This window comes from Leptodactylus fuscus, chromosome 6, assembly GCF_031893055.1.
Source record: "Leptodactylus fuscus isolate aLepFus1 chromosome 6, aLepFus1.hap2, whole genome shotgun sequence".
Lineage (NCBI taxonomy): Eukaryota > Metazoa > Chordata > Amphibia > Anura > Leptodactylidae > Leptodactylus > Leptodactylus fuscus.
In genome coordinates this window covers 15,840,050-15,853,678 of record NC_134270.1, presented here as the reverse complement: position 1 = coordinate 15,853,678, position 13,629 = coordinate 15,840,050, and the positions used below count along the sequence as shown (strand labels likewise).

The 13,629-nt window shown below is 46.2% G+C and overlaps 1 protein-coding gene across 1 annotated transcript in view; it reads right to left on the bottom strand.

Annotated features, from left to right (window-relative positions):
- ANKFN1 (ankyrin repeat and fibronectin type III domain containing 1) overlaps window positions 1–13,629 on the bottom strand; it is a 265,159-nt gene that overhangs the window by 217,763 nt on the left and 33,767 nt on the right. Inside the window, exon 2 of the mRNA XM_075279403.1 lies at window positions 9,121–9,316. Coding sequence (XP_075135504.1) covers window positions 9,121–9,300 — 180 coding nt within the window. The 5' untranslated portion in view covers window positions 9,301–9,316. The remainder of the gene's footprint in view (window positions 1–9,120; window positions 9,317–13,629) is intronic.

The window sequence follows — 13,629 nt, the reverse complement described above, 5'->3', positions numbered from 1 at the left end:
ACATCTGAAACGTTGAGTTCCAGCGTGTGGGGACGTCGCACAAAAGCCGGTGTTGTGGCACATGCAGGCGTTGCTGGAGAGATTTTAAGCTAGCAGCGGCTACTGTCGACTTGCGAAAGTGGGCGCACATGCGCCGCACTTTCACCAGTAGCTCTGGAACATTGGGGTAGCTCTTTAGGAAACGTTGCACCACTAGGTTGAAGACGTGGGCCAGGCATGGAACATGTTGGAGTCCGGCAAGCTCCAGAGCTGCTACCAGGTTCCGGCCGTTATCACAAACGACCATGCCTGGGCCCAGGTGCAGCGGCTCAAACCATATTGCCGTCTCATCGAGGAGGGCATCCCTCACCTCGGAGGCAGTGTGCTGTCTGTCCCCCAAGCTGATCAGCTTCAGCACAGCCTGCTGACGTCTACCAACGCCAGTGCTGCAACGTTTCCAACTCGTAGCTGGGGTCAATCTAACAGCGGAGGAGGAGGCGGTGGTGGAGGAGGAGGCGGTAGAGGAGGAGGAGGAGGGGGGTGTTCTTCTCGTGTCCCTGCCAGGAATGTTAGGCGGGGAGACGAGGTACACCGGGCCAGTTTGGGAAGCAGTCCCAGCCTCAACTACATTCACCCAGTGTGCCGTCAGTGAAATGTAGCGTCCCTGTCCGCATGCACTTGTCCACGCGTCGGTGGTCAAGTGGACCTTTGTGCAAAGCGCGGAACTAAGGGCCCGCCTGATGTTGAGTGACACGTGCTGGTGCAAGGCGGGGACGGCACACCGGGAGAAGTAGTGACGGCTAGGGACGGCATAGCGAGGTGCCGCAGTTGCCATCAGGTCCAGGAAGGCGGGAGTTTCAACAAGCCGGAACGCCAACATCTCCTGGGCCAGCATTTTAGCGATGTTGGCGTTCAAGGCTTGCGCGTGTGGGTGGTTAGCAGTGTATTTCTGCCGCCGCTCCAATGTCTGAGAGATGGTGGGTTGTTGTAAAGAAACGCCTGATGGTGCCTTTGATGGTGCAGGAGAAGGAGATAAGACAGGACCAGGGGAGGATGAGGTAGAAGTCAACAAAGTGGCGGAGGCAGATGAAGTGGTGTCCTGGCTCGTCCTCTGGAGTGCATCGCCAGCACAGTCAGCAGTGGCAGTGGCAGAGGCAGAGGCAGTGGCAGAGGCAGTGGCAGTGGCGTGAACGGCAGGCGGCCTTTGTCCTGCCGTTGCTGCCTGCCACTGATTCCAGTGCTTGGATTCCAAATGACGGCGCATTGAAGTGGTGGACAGGTTGCTCTTCTCAGAGCCCCTAATCAATTTCGAGAGGCAAATTGTGCAGACAACACTATATCTGTCCTCGGCGCATTCCTTGAAAAAACTCCACACCTTCGAGAAACGTGCCCTCGAGGTGGGAGTTTTTCGGGGCTGGGTACGAACTGGAACATCTTGGGAGATTCCGGGTGTGGCCTGGCTTCGCCTAAGCTGCTGACCTCTGCCTCTGCCTCTAGCTACCCTTTTTGGTGCTGCACCTGCCTCAACATCCACACTACTTTCCCCGCTTGACATCCCCCCTGTCCAGGTCGGGTCAGTGTCCTCATCATCCACCACTTCCTCTTCCAACTCCTGTCTCATCTCCTCCTCCCGCACAATGCGCCGGTCAACTGGATGCCCTGACGGCAACTGCGTCACATCATCGTCGATGAGGGTGGGTTGCTGGTCATCCACCACCAAATCGAACGGAGATGGAGGAGACTCTAGTGTTTGAGCATCTGGACACAGATGCTCCTCTGTTAGGTTCGTGGAATCGTGACGTGGAGAGGCAGGTTGAGGGACAATGAAAGGAGCGGAGAACAGCTCTGGGGAGCAGGGACAGTTTGGGTTATTGTTCTGTAAAGCTTCGGAATTTTGGGAGGAAGGAAGACAAGACTGTTGGGTAATAGGAGGAGAGGAGGCAGAGTCTGACTGGCTGCTGGACAATGTGCTGTAAGCGTTCTCTGACAGCCATTGCAAGACCTGTTCCTGGTTCTTGGGCCTACTAAGGTTTGTACCCTGCAGTTTAGTTAATGTGGCAAGCAACCCTGGCACTGTGGAGTGGCGCAATGCTTGCTGCCCCACAGGAGTAGGCACGGGACGCCCTGTGGCTTCACTGCTACCTTGCTCCCCAGAACCATTCCCCCGACCTCGCCCACGGCCTCGTCCACGTCCCTTTCCGGGAGCCTTGCGCATTTTGAATTCCTAGTTAGAAATTGGCACTGTATACCAGTAGTAAAAATTGTGGGTGCACGTAACCCCAATATATTCTTTGAATTCCCAGTCAGACACTGGCACTATATGGCAGTAGCAAGAAATGAGGGTATTTGTATTCCCAATATATTCTTTGAATTCCCAGTCAGACAATGGCACTGTATACCAGTAGTAAAAATTGTGGGTGTATATAGCCCCAATTCTATTGCTAGGGGACTTGCAGGGTATTTCTGGGGTGAAGGTGGGGGGGCACACCGTTGGAACGGGTATCGGGGTATATATCGGGTATACGGGAATACACTGACAGTGTATTCCATTCAGGATCCTGGGAAAGCTGGGTTGCGGCGATTGAGCCCGTCAGTGCCACGTTACACTGACAAGCTTCTCCCTGGAATTTAGCTCTTATAAGAGCTGTTGGTTGTCTTCTCCTTCCTATCCTATTCTACCCGTGCCTACCCAGAATCTAAGCCCTAGCTAGCTGGACGGAAACCTCCGTCCCCGGTGAATTGCAAGCTCAGAATGACGCGAACCTGGGCGGCGCTGTTCTTTTAAATTAGAGGTCACATGTTTTCGGCAGCCAATGGGTTTTGCCTACTTTTCTCAACGTCACCGGTGTCGTAGTTCCTGTCCCACCTACCCTGCGCTGTTATTGGAGCAAAAAAGGCGCCAGGGAAGGTGGGAGGGGAATCGAGTAATGGCGCACTTTACCACGCGGTGTTCGATTCAATTCGAACATGCCGAACAGCCTAATATCCGATCGAACATGAGTTCGATAGAACACTGTTCGCTCATCTCTAACAACTAGACATGGACTAATCTTTTAGAAACAAGCCAGCTTCCCAAATATTCCAAATTGTTTTTTTTTGTTTTTTTGAAACCAAATGGAGATTCATCTCAGCCAAACAAAATAACCACCACATTTTACTCTAAGGTCTCGAGGGACCAAAGAGTAGAATAGATGGAAGGTTAGGAGAAGTGAAAAAAAAACCCAAAAAGATATTCATACTCTCAACCTCTTTTGGGCCTCTTGTTTGGTGCTCTACTGGTTATGTAATGATGTCATGATGTTCGGTGAGCCAATGTAACCGTTGGAGGCTCAGTCATGGGCCTCAGCGGTGATGCCTAGGTCGATGACCTGACAGAAGAGCTCCGAATGTCACCAGGAGAGCATGAAGTGCTGCAAAGAGACCCAAAAGAGGCAACAAATGTCTCCTCCTATAATACTCTGAGGTCTTAAGAGATCCAAGAATATAATAATGTCACTTTCACTTTGGCATAACTTCAGCTGCCTAAGAGATTTAGTAATTGGATAGATAGGTTCCTAAGAGCCCTTAGAGAATTCTGTACCCTGCATTATAATGTTCTACACTATGTTATATAGATAAGTTCCTAGGAGCCCTGACAGTGTCATACACTATGTCCTATAGATAGGTTCCTTGGAGCCCTGACAGTGTTATACGCTATGTTTTATAGATAGGTTCCTAGGAGCCCTGACAGTATTCTACACTATGTTTTATAGATAGGTTCCTAGGAGCCCTGACAGTGTTATACACTATGTTTATAGATAGGTTCCTAGGAGCCCTGACAGTGTTCTACACTATGTGTTATAGATAGGTTCCTAGGAGCCCTGACAGTGTCATACACTATGTTTTATAGATAGGTTCCTAGGAGTCGTGACAGTGTTATACACTATGTTTTATAGATAGGTTCCTAGGAGCCCTGACAGTGTCATACACTATGTTTTATAGATAGGTTCCTAGGAGCCCTGACAGTATTTTACACTATCTCTCTATCTCCCTCTCCCTATCTTATAAAAATGAATTCTTGTCTGTCTGTCTGTCTGTCTGTCTGTCCGTCTGTCTGTCTGTCCGTACTCTAATGCGAACCAAACGACTGGACCGATCTTCACCAAATTTGGTACAGAGATACTTCAGGTATCTGGGAAGGTTTAAGACGAGACTCCAACTCGCTTGGACATACCGTTGCTGAGATACAGCATTCCAAACACAGTGCCCCCCCTCCCCCCCCCTTAGCCAATACAAACCTGCAAGTCTTTCACTCATATTCCAACTGCAATACACACGGTCACTCCACATGCACAATACAACACTGATATCCAAACTGAGATACACGCATCAGAGGATTAGATACACAGATCCGCACACAGTATCACACGCCAGAGGATTAGATACACGGGTCTGCACACAGTCCCACACACCAGAGGATTAAATACGCATTTCTGCACACAGTTCCACACACTGAAGGATTTGATACGTGCATCTGCACACAGTTTCACATGCCGAAGGATTAGATACACGCGTCTACACACAGTTCCACACTCCAGAGGATTAGATACGTGCGTCTGCACACATTTGTACACGCCATAGGATTAGATACACGCGTCTGCACACAGTTCCACATTCCAGAGGATTAGATATGCGCGTCTACACATAGTTCCACACGCCAAAGGATTAGATACGCGCCTCTTCACACAATACCACACAAGGGAGGATTAGATACGTGCCTCTGCACACAGTACCACAAGCCAGAGAATTAGATACGCGTCTCAGCACACAGTATCACACGGGGGAGGATTAGATATGCACGTCTGCACACAGTACCACACGGGGGAGGATTAGATATGCGCGTCTACACACAGTACCACATGCCATAGGATTAGATATGCGCATCTGCACACAGTACCACATGCTGGGGGATTGGATACACGCGTCTACACACAGTTCCACACGCCGTAGGATTAGATACGCGCCTCTTCACACAATACCACACAGGGGAGGATTAGATACACGTGTCTTCACACAGTTGTACATGCCATAGGATTAGATACACGCGTCTACACACAGTTACACATTCCAGAGGATTAGATATGTGCGTCTGCACACAGTTCCACATTCCAGAGGATTAGATACGCACGTCTGCACACAGTTGTACATGCCATAGGATTAGATACCCACGTCTACACACAGTTCCACATGCCGTAGGATTAGATACGCACCTCTTCACACAATACCGCACAGGGGAGGATTAGATACGTGCATCTGCACACAGTACCACACGCCAGAGTATTAGATACGCACATCTGCACACAGTACCGCAAGCCAGAGTCATTAGATATGCGCGTCTGCACACAGTTTCACTTACTGGAGGATTAGATACGCTCCTCTTCACACAATACCACACGGGGAGGATTAGATATGTGCATCTGCACAAAGTACCACACCAACAAGGATTGGATACTTGCATCTAAACACAGTACTACACGGGGAAGGATTAGATACAGCTTTACTCCAGGTATCCATAACAACTGATCACAGGTTTTTCACTGACATCCAAAATGAGATACACATAATCACATGACGCTTATGGACATACACACAAACAACATACAAAATACATCAGTGCAAAACTGGACAATTCTTATGGGGCCACTACACAAACATAAAATGTAATATACCCGTGCGAAGCCAGGTCCTCCCTCTAGTATTATAAAAATGAATTTCTGTCTGTCTGTCTGTCTGTCTGTCTGTTCTCTAATGCGAACCAAACGACTGGACCGATCTTCACCAAATTTGGTACAGAGATACTTCAGGTATCCGGGAAGGTTTAAGATGAGACTCCAACTCGCTCGGACATACCTGATACCTTGGTTGCTGAGATACAGCATTCCAAACACAGTGCCCCCCTCTTAGCCAATACAAACCTGCAAGACTTTCATTCATATTCCAACTGCAATACACACTGTCACTCCACATACACAATACAACACTGATATCCAAACTGAGATACACGCATCAGAGGATTAGATACACAGATCAGCACACAGTATCACACACCAGAGGATTAGATACACGCATCTGCACACAGTCCCACAAACCAGAGGATTAAATACGCGCTTCTGCACACAGTTCCACATGCTGAAGGATTAGATACACATGTCTGCACAATGTACTACACGCTGGGGGATTGGATACATGCGTCTGCACACAGTACCACATGCCAAAGGATTGGATACTTGCATCTGCACATAGTTCCACACACCAGAGCATAAGATTAGATACGCGCCTCTTCACACAATACCACACGCCAGAGGATTAGATACGTGTGTCTGCACACAGTACCACACAGGTGAGGATTAGATACATGCATCTACACACAGTACCACAAGCCAGAGAATTAGATACACATCTCAGCACACAATACCACACGGGGGAGGATTAGATATGTGCATCTGCACACAGCACCACATGCCAGAGGATTAGATATGTGCATCTGCACACAGTACCACACAGGGGAGGATTAGATACACGCATCTGCACACAGTACCACATGCCGTAGGATTAGAGACACGTGTCTACACACAGTTCCACACACCGTAGGATTAGATACGTGCCTCTTCACACAATACCACACAGCGGAGGATTAGATACGTGTGTCTGCATACAGTACCACACTTTGGAGGATTAGATAAATGCCTCTGCACACAGTACCACAAGACAGAGAATTAGATACGTGTCTCAGCACGCAGTACCACACAGGGAGGATTAGATACATGCGTCTGCACACAGTACCACATGCTGGAGGATTAGATACACGCGTCTGCACACAGTACAACATGCCGTAGGATTAGATACGCACATCTACACACAGTTCCACACGCCATAGGTTTAGATATGCGCCTCTTCACACAATACCACACAGGGGAGGATTAGATACGTGTGTCTGCACACAGTACCACAATTTGGAGGATTAGATACATGCCTCTGCAAACAGTACCACAAGCCAGAGAATTAGATACGCGACTCAGCACACAGTACCACACAGGGGATAATTAGATACGCGCATCTACACACAGTACCACATGCCAGAGGATGAGATACGCGCGTCTGCACACAGTAATACATGCCGTAGAATTAAATACGCGTGTCTACACACAGTTCCACACGCCGCAGGATTAGATACGTGCCTCTTTGCACAATACCACACAGGGGAGGATTAGATACGTGTGTTTGCACACAGTACCACAAGCCAGAGAATTAGCACACAGTACCACGCGGGGAGGATTAGATATGCGCGTCTGCACACAGTACCACATGCCACAGGATTAGATACGTGCCTCTTCACACAATACCACACAGAGGAGGATTAGATACGTGTGTCTGCACACAGTACCACACTTTGGAGGATTAGATACATGCGTCTGCACACAGTACCACAAGCCAGAGAATTAGATACGCGTCTCAGCACACAGTACCACATACCAGAGGATTAGATACGCGCATTTGCACACAGTACCACATGCCGTAGGATTAGATACGTGAGTCTACACACAGTTCCACACGCCGTAGGATTAGATACGCGTCTCATCACACAATACCACACAGGGGAGGATTAGATATGCGCATCTGCACACAGTTCCACACACCAGAGGATTAGATAAGCATGTCTGCACACAGTTGTACACGCCATCGGATTAGATACACGCGTCTGCATACAGTACCACATGCTGTAGGATTAGATACACGCATCTACACACAGTTCCACATGCCGTAGGATTAGATACGCTCCTCTCACAATACCACACAGGGGAGGATTAGATACATGCGTCTGAACACAGTACCACACTTTGGAGGATTAGATACATGCCTCTGCACGCAGTACCACATGCCAGATAATTAGATATGCATCTCAGCACACAGTACCACACGGGGGAGGATTAGATACGCACATCTGCACACAGTTCCTCACGCCAGAGGATTAGATACACCTGTCTTCACACAGTACCACACGCCAGAGGATTAGATACGCACGTCTGCACATAGTACCACATGCCGTAAGATTAGATATGCACGTCTGCACACAGTTTCACTTACCGGTATGATAATAATAATAATAATAATTTCTATTCACCAAAGGAAATGTAACTGGTTTTACTTGAAAAACTGAATAGTCTAAAAAAATGTGATGATTTTGCGAACAATTTGCTAGCATTTACATAAGTTTTTTCCCTTTTTGTAGATGTGAGGGGTCATTTATTATTCCATTTGATCTTTTCTTTAGTATTCAAGTACTTAAAGAGAAGCAACATTGAAAGGTGACTCCTTCCTTGAAGGCATCCAGAATTGAACCACCAGTACTAAACTTTACAGAAATATTCTACAGTTTTTAGGGCTGTCGCTGCCATCGTTGACATTTTTGGTATATGGAATATTGTAAGTGCAGGTCCCACCGCTAGGACTGAACTATTATGATGCCAGTGGACCCCATATGGGCCTCAACATTGACCTCAGGGTGTGTGACATTAGCCAGAGGTGGAAGAAGATGCCAGAGGACCACCAACCACCTCGAGGATGCCCAACAGAGGAGAGGCAAGGTGAGCATACCTTGGGTCTGAGTTGAAGAGAGTGCTATATTGTTTTGTACGTGACGAACCCCCAAAGTTTTTTTTTTTAAGTATATTGTGAGCCCCATATAGGGATCACAGTGTACATTATTTTCCTATCAGTATGTCTTTGTAGAATGGGAGGAAATCCACGCAAACATGGGGAGAACATACAAATACCTTGAAGATATTGTTCCTGGCGGGATTCCAACCCAGGACTCCAGTGCTGCAAGCCACTGTGTTGCCCCCGAACTCCAAAAGTTTTGAGATCAGGCCGAGCCTGAAACTTTTTGAAAATTTCAGTTGAGTCTGGTTTGTATGTCATTCTAACCTCTAAAGCCAGAGCTCATGATACGGATACAATAACCAGCATTAGCTACAACATATTACATATCAGTTATGTAAATTTCTACAACATTCTATAGGGAAGGTAAAGCCTGAAACGGAAACCCTTGTAGTCGAAAACGCACTGAGCAGATTTACTTTAGATTAACTAAAAGGAACTTACCACAGATGGTTTCCGGAAGCGATCCGCCCTCGCTCTGAAATAAGCTTCATCAAACGAGGAGTGGCTGCCTTTAAGTTTCTCAGAGAGGTTTCTATATAGGCGCTTGGCTGCATTTGGAGAGGAGGGGGCGCTGATCTTTTTGGATTGCGTAAGCTGCAGACTTTGCATCTGTTGCGTCATGGTTGCCTTGAAAATCCTAAAACGAAAAGGCAAATGTTACTCCTCGCTGAATGCAACTTACAGTACATACATTTAGCAGGCAACATGTATTCTCTCACATTGCAGGCTGCTCAGTCCTGTTCAGTGGGGAATTTATAAAACTAGCTCTTTGATGGCTTAGTCTTGTTTACCCCTGGAAACCCATTTAAGCTGAGGCCCCACTTTGCGGAAACGCAGCTTTTTTATTGCAGATTTTGCTGTGGTTTTTTCGAGACAAAGTCAAGAGTGGATTGAGCAGAAGATAAATGTATAAGAGATTCCTAGGTTCTTGGGATAATGTCACTCCCTAAGGAGAGAAAACCTTCTCAGGCGTATGGAGTCTTACAAAAAGCCATTTTAGATCCACTGGGAGGATTATGGGAAAAATGTGCAAATCTGTTTCCCAAGACGTAAATAGGGAAACAGTGCCTCTGTTTTCTGCCCTTTAGGGGTAGCTCCCTTGAACATCATGCCCGACTTTCCAACAAGTCTTCACTGCTATGATGCAGGATTTTGCCAAGTCAGTAGCCCAGCTGTGGACAGCGCTGTTTCGATCTGGTTGGATCTCTTCAGCACAGCGTAGGAAAAACTGACTTGGCAGAGGTGAGTCAAGTCAGTTTTCCCTACGCTGTGCTGAAGAGATCTAACCAGATTGAAACAGTGCTGTCTACAGCTGGAATACTGACTTGGCAAAATCCTGCTTCATAGCAGTAAAGGATTGTTGGAAAGTCGGGCATGATGTTCAAGGGGCAAAGTGGGGCCTTAACCTTAAACTCAATTCTAAGCAAATCAAAGTTGAGCAATTGTGATTTGAGTATGAGCTGCCTGAGACAAGATTCAGCACGGAACAGGACTAGGCAGCCTGCAATGTATGAGTCAAGTAATAAAAAAAAATTAATTTTTTTTTTATCCATAAAACAGCAAAATGTAAAAATTGCCCCAAAGATGTGCACAGTAGAGAAACCTCTGTATATTAATTTTGTTTCAGGTTAAGATGGTTCGATAACTGGAAAGCAAGGTGGGAAACAAGTATGTTCACTTTCCCTCATCTGTCCTGAGTGTCCTCGCAGTGTTCAATGCTCCTTCACAATCCTCTTCCGGCCTCCTGAACCATAACATGTGGCGCACCGTTGTCACGATACTTGTGTTATATGGTAATATTACATATAATAGTTTTGATTCACATGTGATAAACCCCTAATGTTCTGAGTTTTTCAATTTTTGGCAAATGAAGGATAGACCTGGTTGGTTCCAAACTGGCTCACTTATCTCTAGTCTATAACCTGTTAGGTAATTGCTAGATGAGCAATTCCCCAGTAGCTGCTGGTGAAACCTTGGAGGAAGGGAACGACAAGACAGTGAGACCGAAGAATGAACCCGTCCTCAGTCCCTGCCTATATCCCTCACCACTGTCATCTATATATCATGCTATGATTTTCTCACAATGTTAATTTATACTTTGTGTAGAGTCTGATGAAGGTCCACAGAGATCGAAAACGTTCACCTAAACTCTACCATTAAACACATTTGTTGATCTGACATTACTTCGTGTGAAGTTCCTTCTTTATCCATTGAGATGGGGTGGGACCCTAACTTCACCAATTGGGACTACGTCTGTATCTCTATGAAAAATTGCCTATTTCCCTCACTTACCCTAGGTGGTATGAGACAACTGGGTGCCAGTTCCTTCCTATGATAAAAGTGATAACACAGAATGCAGACAAGACCAACAACAACAAAACTGGAGGTCAGCTAGCCAAGGGGTCAGAACCAGTCAAGCAGTGAGGTACAGAGTCGTAATCCAAGAAAGTAGTCAGAAGAAAAGCCAATGGTCAGAAATATAAATGGAAACAGCAAAGACTATACAGCCAGCACGCACAAGGCAGGAAGAAAGAACCCGCCCAGACTTGATTGGAAGATAGGCTGTCAGTCATACAAGAAAGGCTGAGCTTAACTATTGAGGAACAAAGGGAAACAAAGGAGTAAGAGATGGGTGTGGTGGGAAACGAATTACAGAGGTGAGGGAATAGGACAATGTTTAGACAGTACAAGAACCTAAAGCAAGGAATAATAACTGAACACGCCTCCTGCACCACACGCATGAGTGGAAGGTGGTGTGGAGGCCCGAACAGGCAAAGATCATACATGACCATTGAAATAAGCCTTTTTTTTTTATTAAGATGGCCAAGTTTTTAGCTTTTTCCTAACCTTTTTGTAAAGATGGACTTTTTAGAATAACATCGAGGCACTAACATGAATTACCAAATCATGGACAAAAAGCCAAGTAGAAATAATCTGCATTAAGGCCTTCATTCGATTGTTGTCTACTCTTGAAACCTTTTATCCTTTTACGGACCTAAGCTATTGTCGAGGCAACATACGAAATGACATTAACTAAAAGATCCCCCTCCAGATCAGTCATCATCCTCGTGATGATAACTGTAATTATATCTGTAATTGCTCCCCGTAATGCATTCATTTATGCTTGTTTAGATTTGAAAAATCCTCCCACCATCAGACTTGTCCATGCCAAGAACGTGCGTTTTAATATCTCCTCTGGACCATTTATTCGGGCCAGTTCGATCTTTTGTCTTCCATAGAAGAGCTGTTGACATCCGGAGCAACCTTTGATGAGATACATGGTTACTCTTTGCTCGCCATTAAGTCGGTCATTTTAATTTTTGAAGCCAATTTTTGTTGCTCCCTTCGAGAGTCACCTTGAAAGTAGATTGCATTAGTGACAGTACGAGGCGGTCCAGGCTAAAGTAGGACATAAATTAAAAAAATCCTCCGCAGTTTGTTCGATTTTTGAAGTGTTACATAAAAAGCATTTTTGGGTTGACATTGCCAAAGAAATAAATTACAAAAAAGAGAACAAGATGAACCTCGTTCTTACGGAACTGGAGAGGAGAGACCTTGATCTCACTGCAAAAAAAGTTCTATCACAATACTCTGGATGTTTATTTCATAATCCAAGTTGCTTAGTCTCCTGCCTTTCTGTACTCTAGAATAACTATGGACTAGGTGATTACTCTACATTAACAAAAGGTTTTCCTGGATTTACAAAAATTTGACCAACTACTGGGAATGGGATGAAACGAATAAAACTCTACTTACCTTCGGAATATGGGAAGAATATGCAAATCTGCCTTCCATGATGTAATTGACAAGTGATGATATCCCCTTAACCCTGTCTAAGCCTCTCACCTCTGCCAGATCAGTCCTCTCTGCGCCAAGCTGACGAGATGCAAGTACATCGAAACAGCAGTCCTTGGCTAAGAAGACTGTATCTGGTATAATCCCAACATCATAGCAAACAAAGGCCTCTGAGAAGGTTGGCATGATGTTAAAGGGAGCGCCCTCTATAGGTTGTGCTTGACTGAGACTCTGTCTTCCTAATTACATCATGGAAGATAGACTTGCACATTCTCAGGCAGCGCCCTCTATTGGTGTGCATACTTGAGGCACTGGCATCCTAATTACATCATGGAAGTCAGATTTGCATATTCTTCCCATGTTCCTTTGCAGTGGAGCGCTCATGGCTTAATAAGACTCCACACACCTATATGGTGGTCTCTCCCTATGGAGTGATGATATCCCCTCTACCTTCTGAATATCATGCTGCTCCAGCACTGCCACTCTGGTGGCCCTACTATGGTCAATGCATATTAGTGAGGTTCGGCCCTCTAGTTTTGTTTCGGGCTGAGTATAATAAGTGGAGTCCCAGGGAAGTTGTAGCAACATAACAAACCATTAACCCACCTTGTTTCACCTTTCCTGATCATCTTCACAGCATCTGGTGGTATCCACATGTCTCCTGGCGGTCTCTACTGGCATCTGGCTGATGGCACGTGTCCCAGGGTAATGTGAGGTGTGTTGCCATCATGAGACAAAGAGTACATGACATGAGGCCAAATCAAAGGACTCACTGGTAACCCCAAGACATGAGACATCATCTAGAAGCCATAAAAGGACACTGAGAGACCACCAGATGCCACGAGGATGCCCAAGAAAGGTGAGGCAAGGTGGGTGACTTACATTAAGTTCTCACTCAGTATGTGCCCATGAGTTACTGTCCATACCCTTTGTCAAGTGTTTGCCAGTGTGTAGGCATGCTTTATGCTTGTTATAACAATTGACTCTACCACTGGTGGTATCTTTTGGAGCTGCTCGTGGTGCAACCTTTGCATGCTACAGCTTGACACTTAACAGTCTCTGTATTATGGGAAGTCTTCCTGTTCTTTTTTGGGGTCTTCTGTCCAGAGTTAGAATTCTCTTCTGATGGTTACAGCTACATGTCAGTGTGAAGTG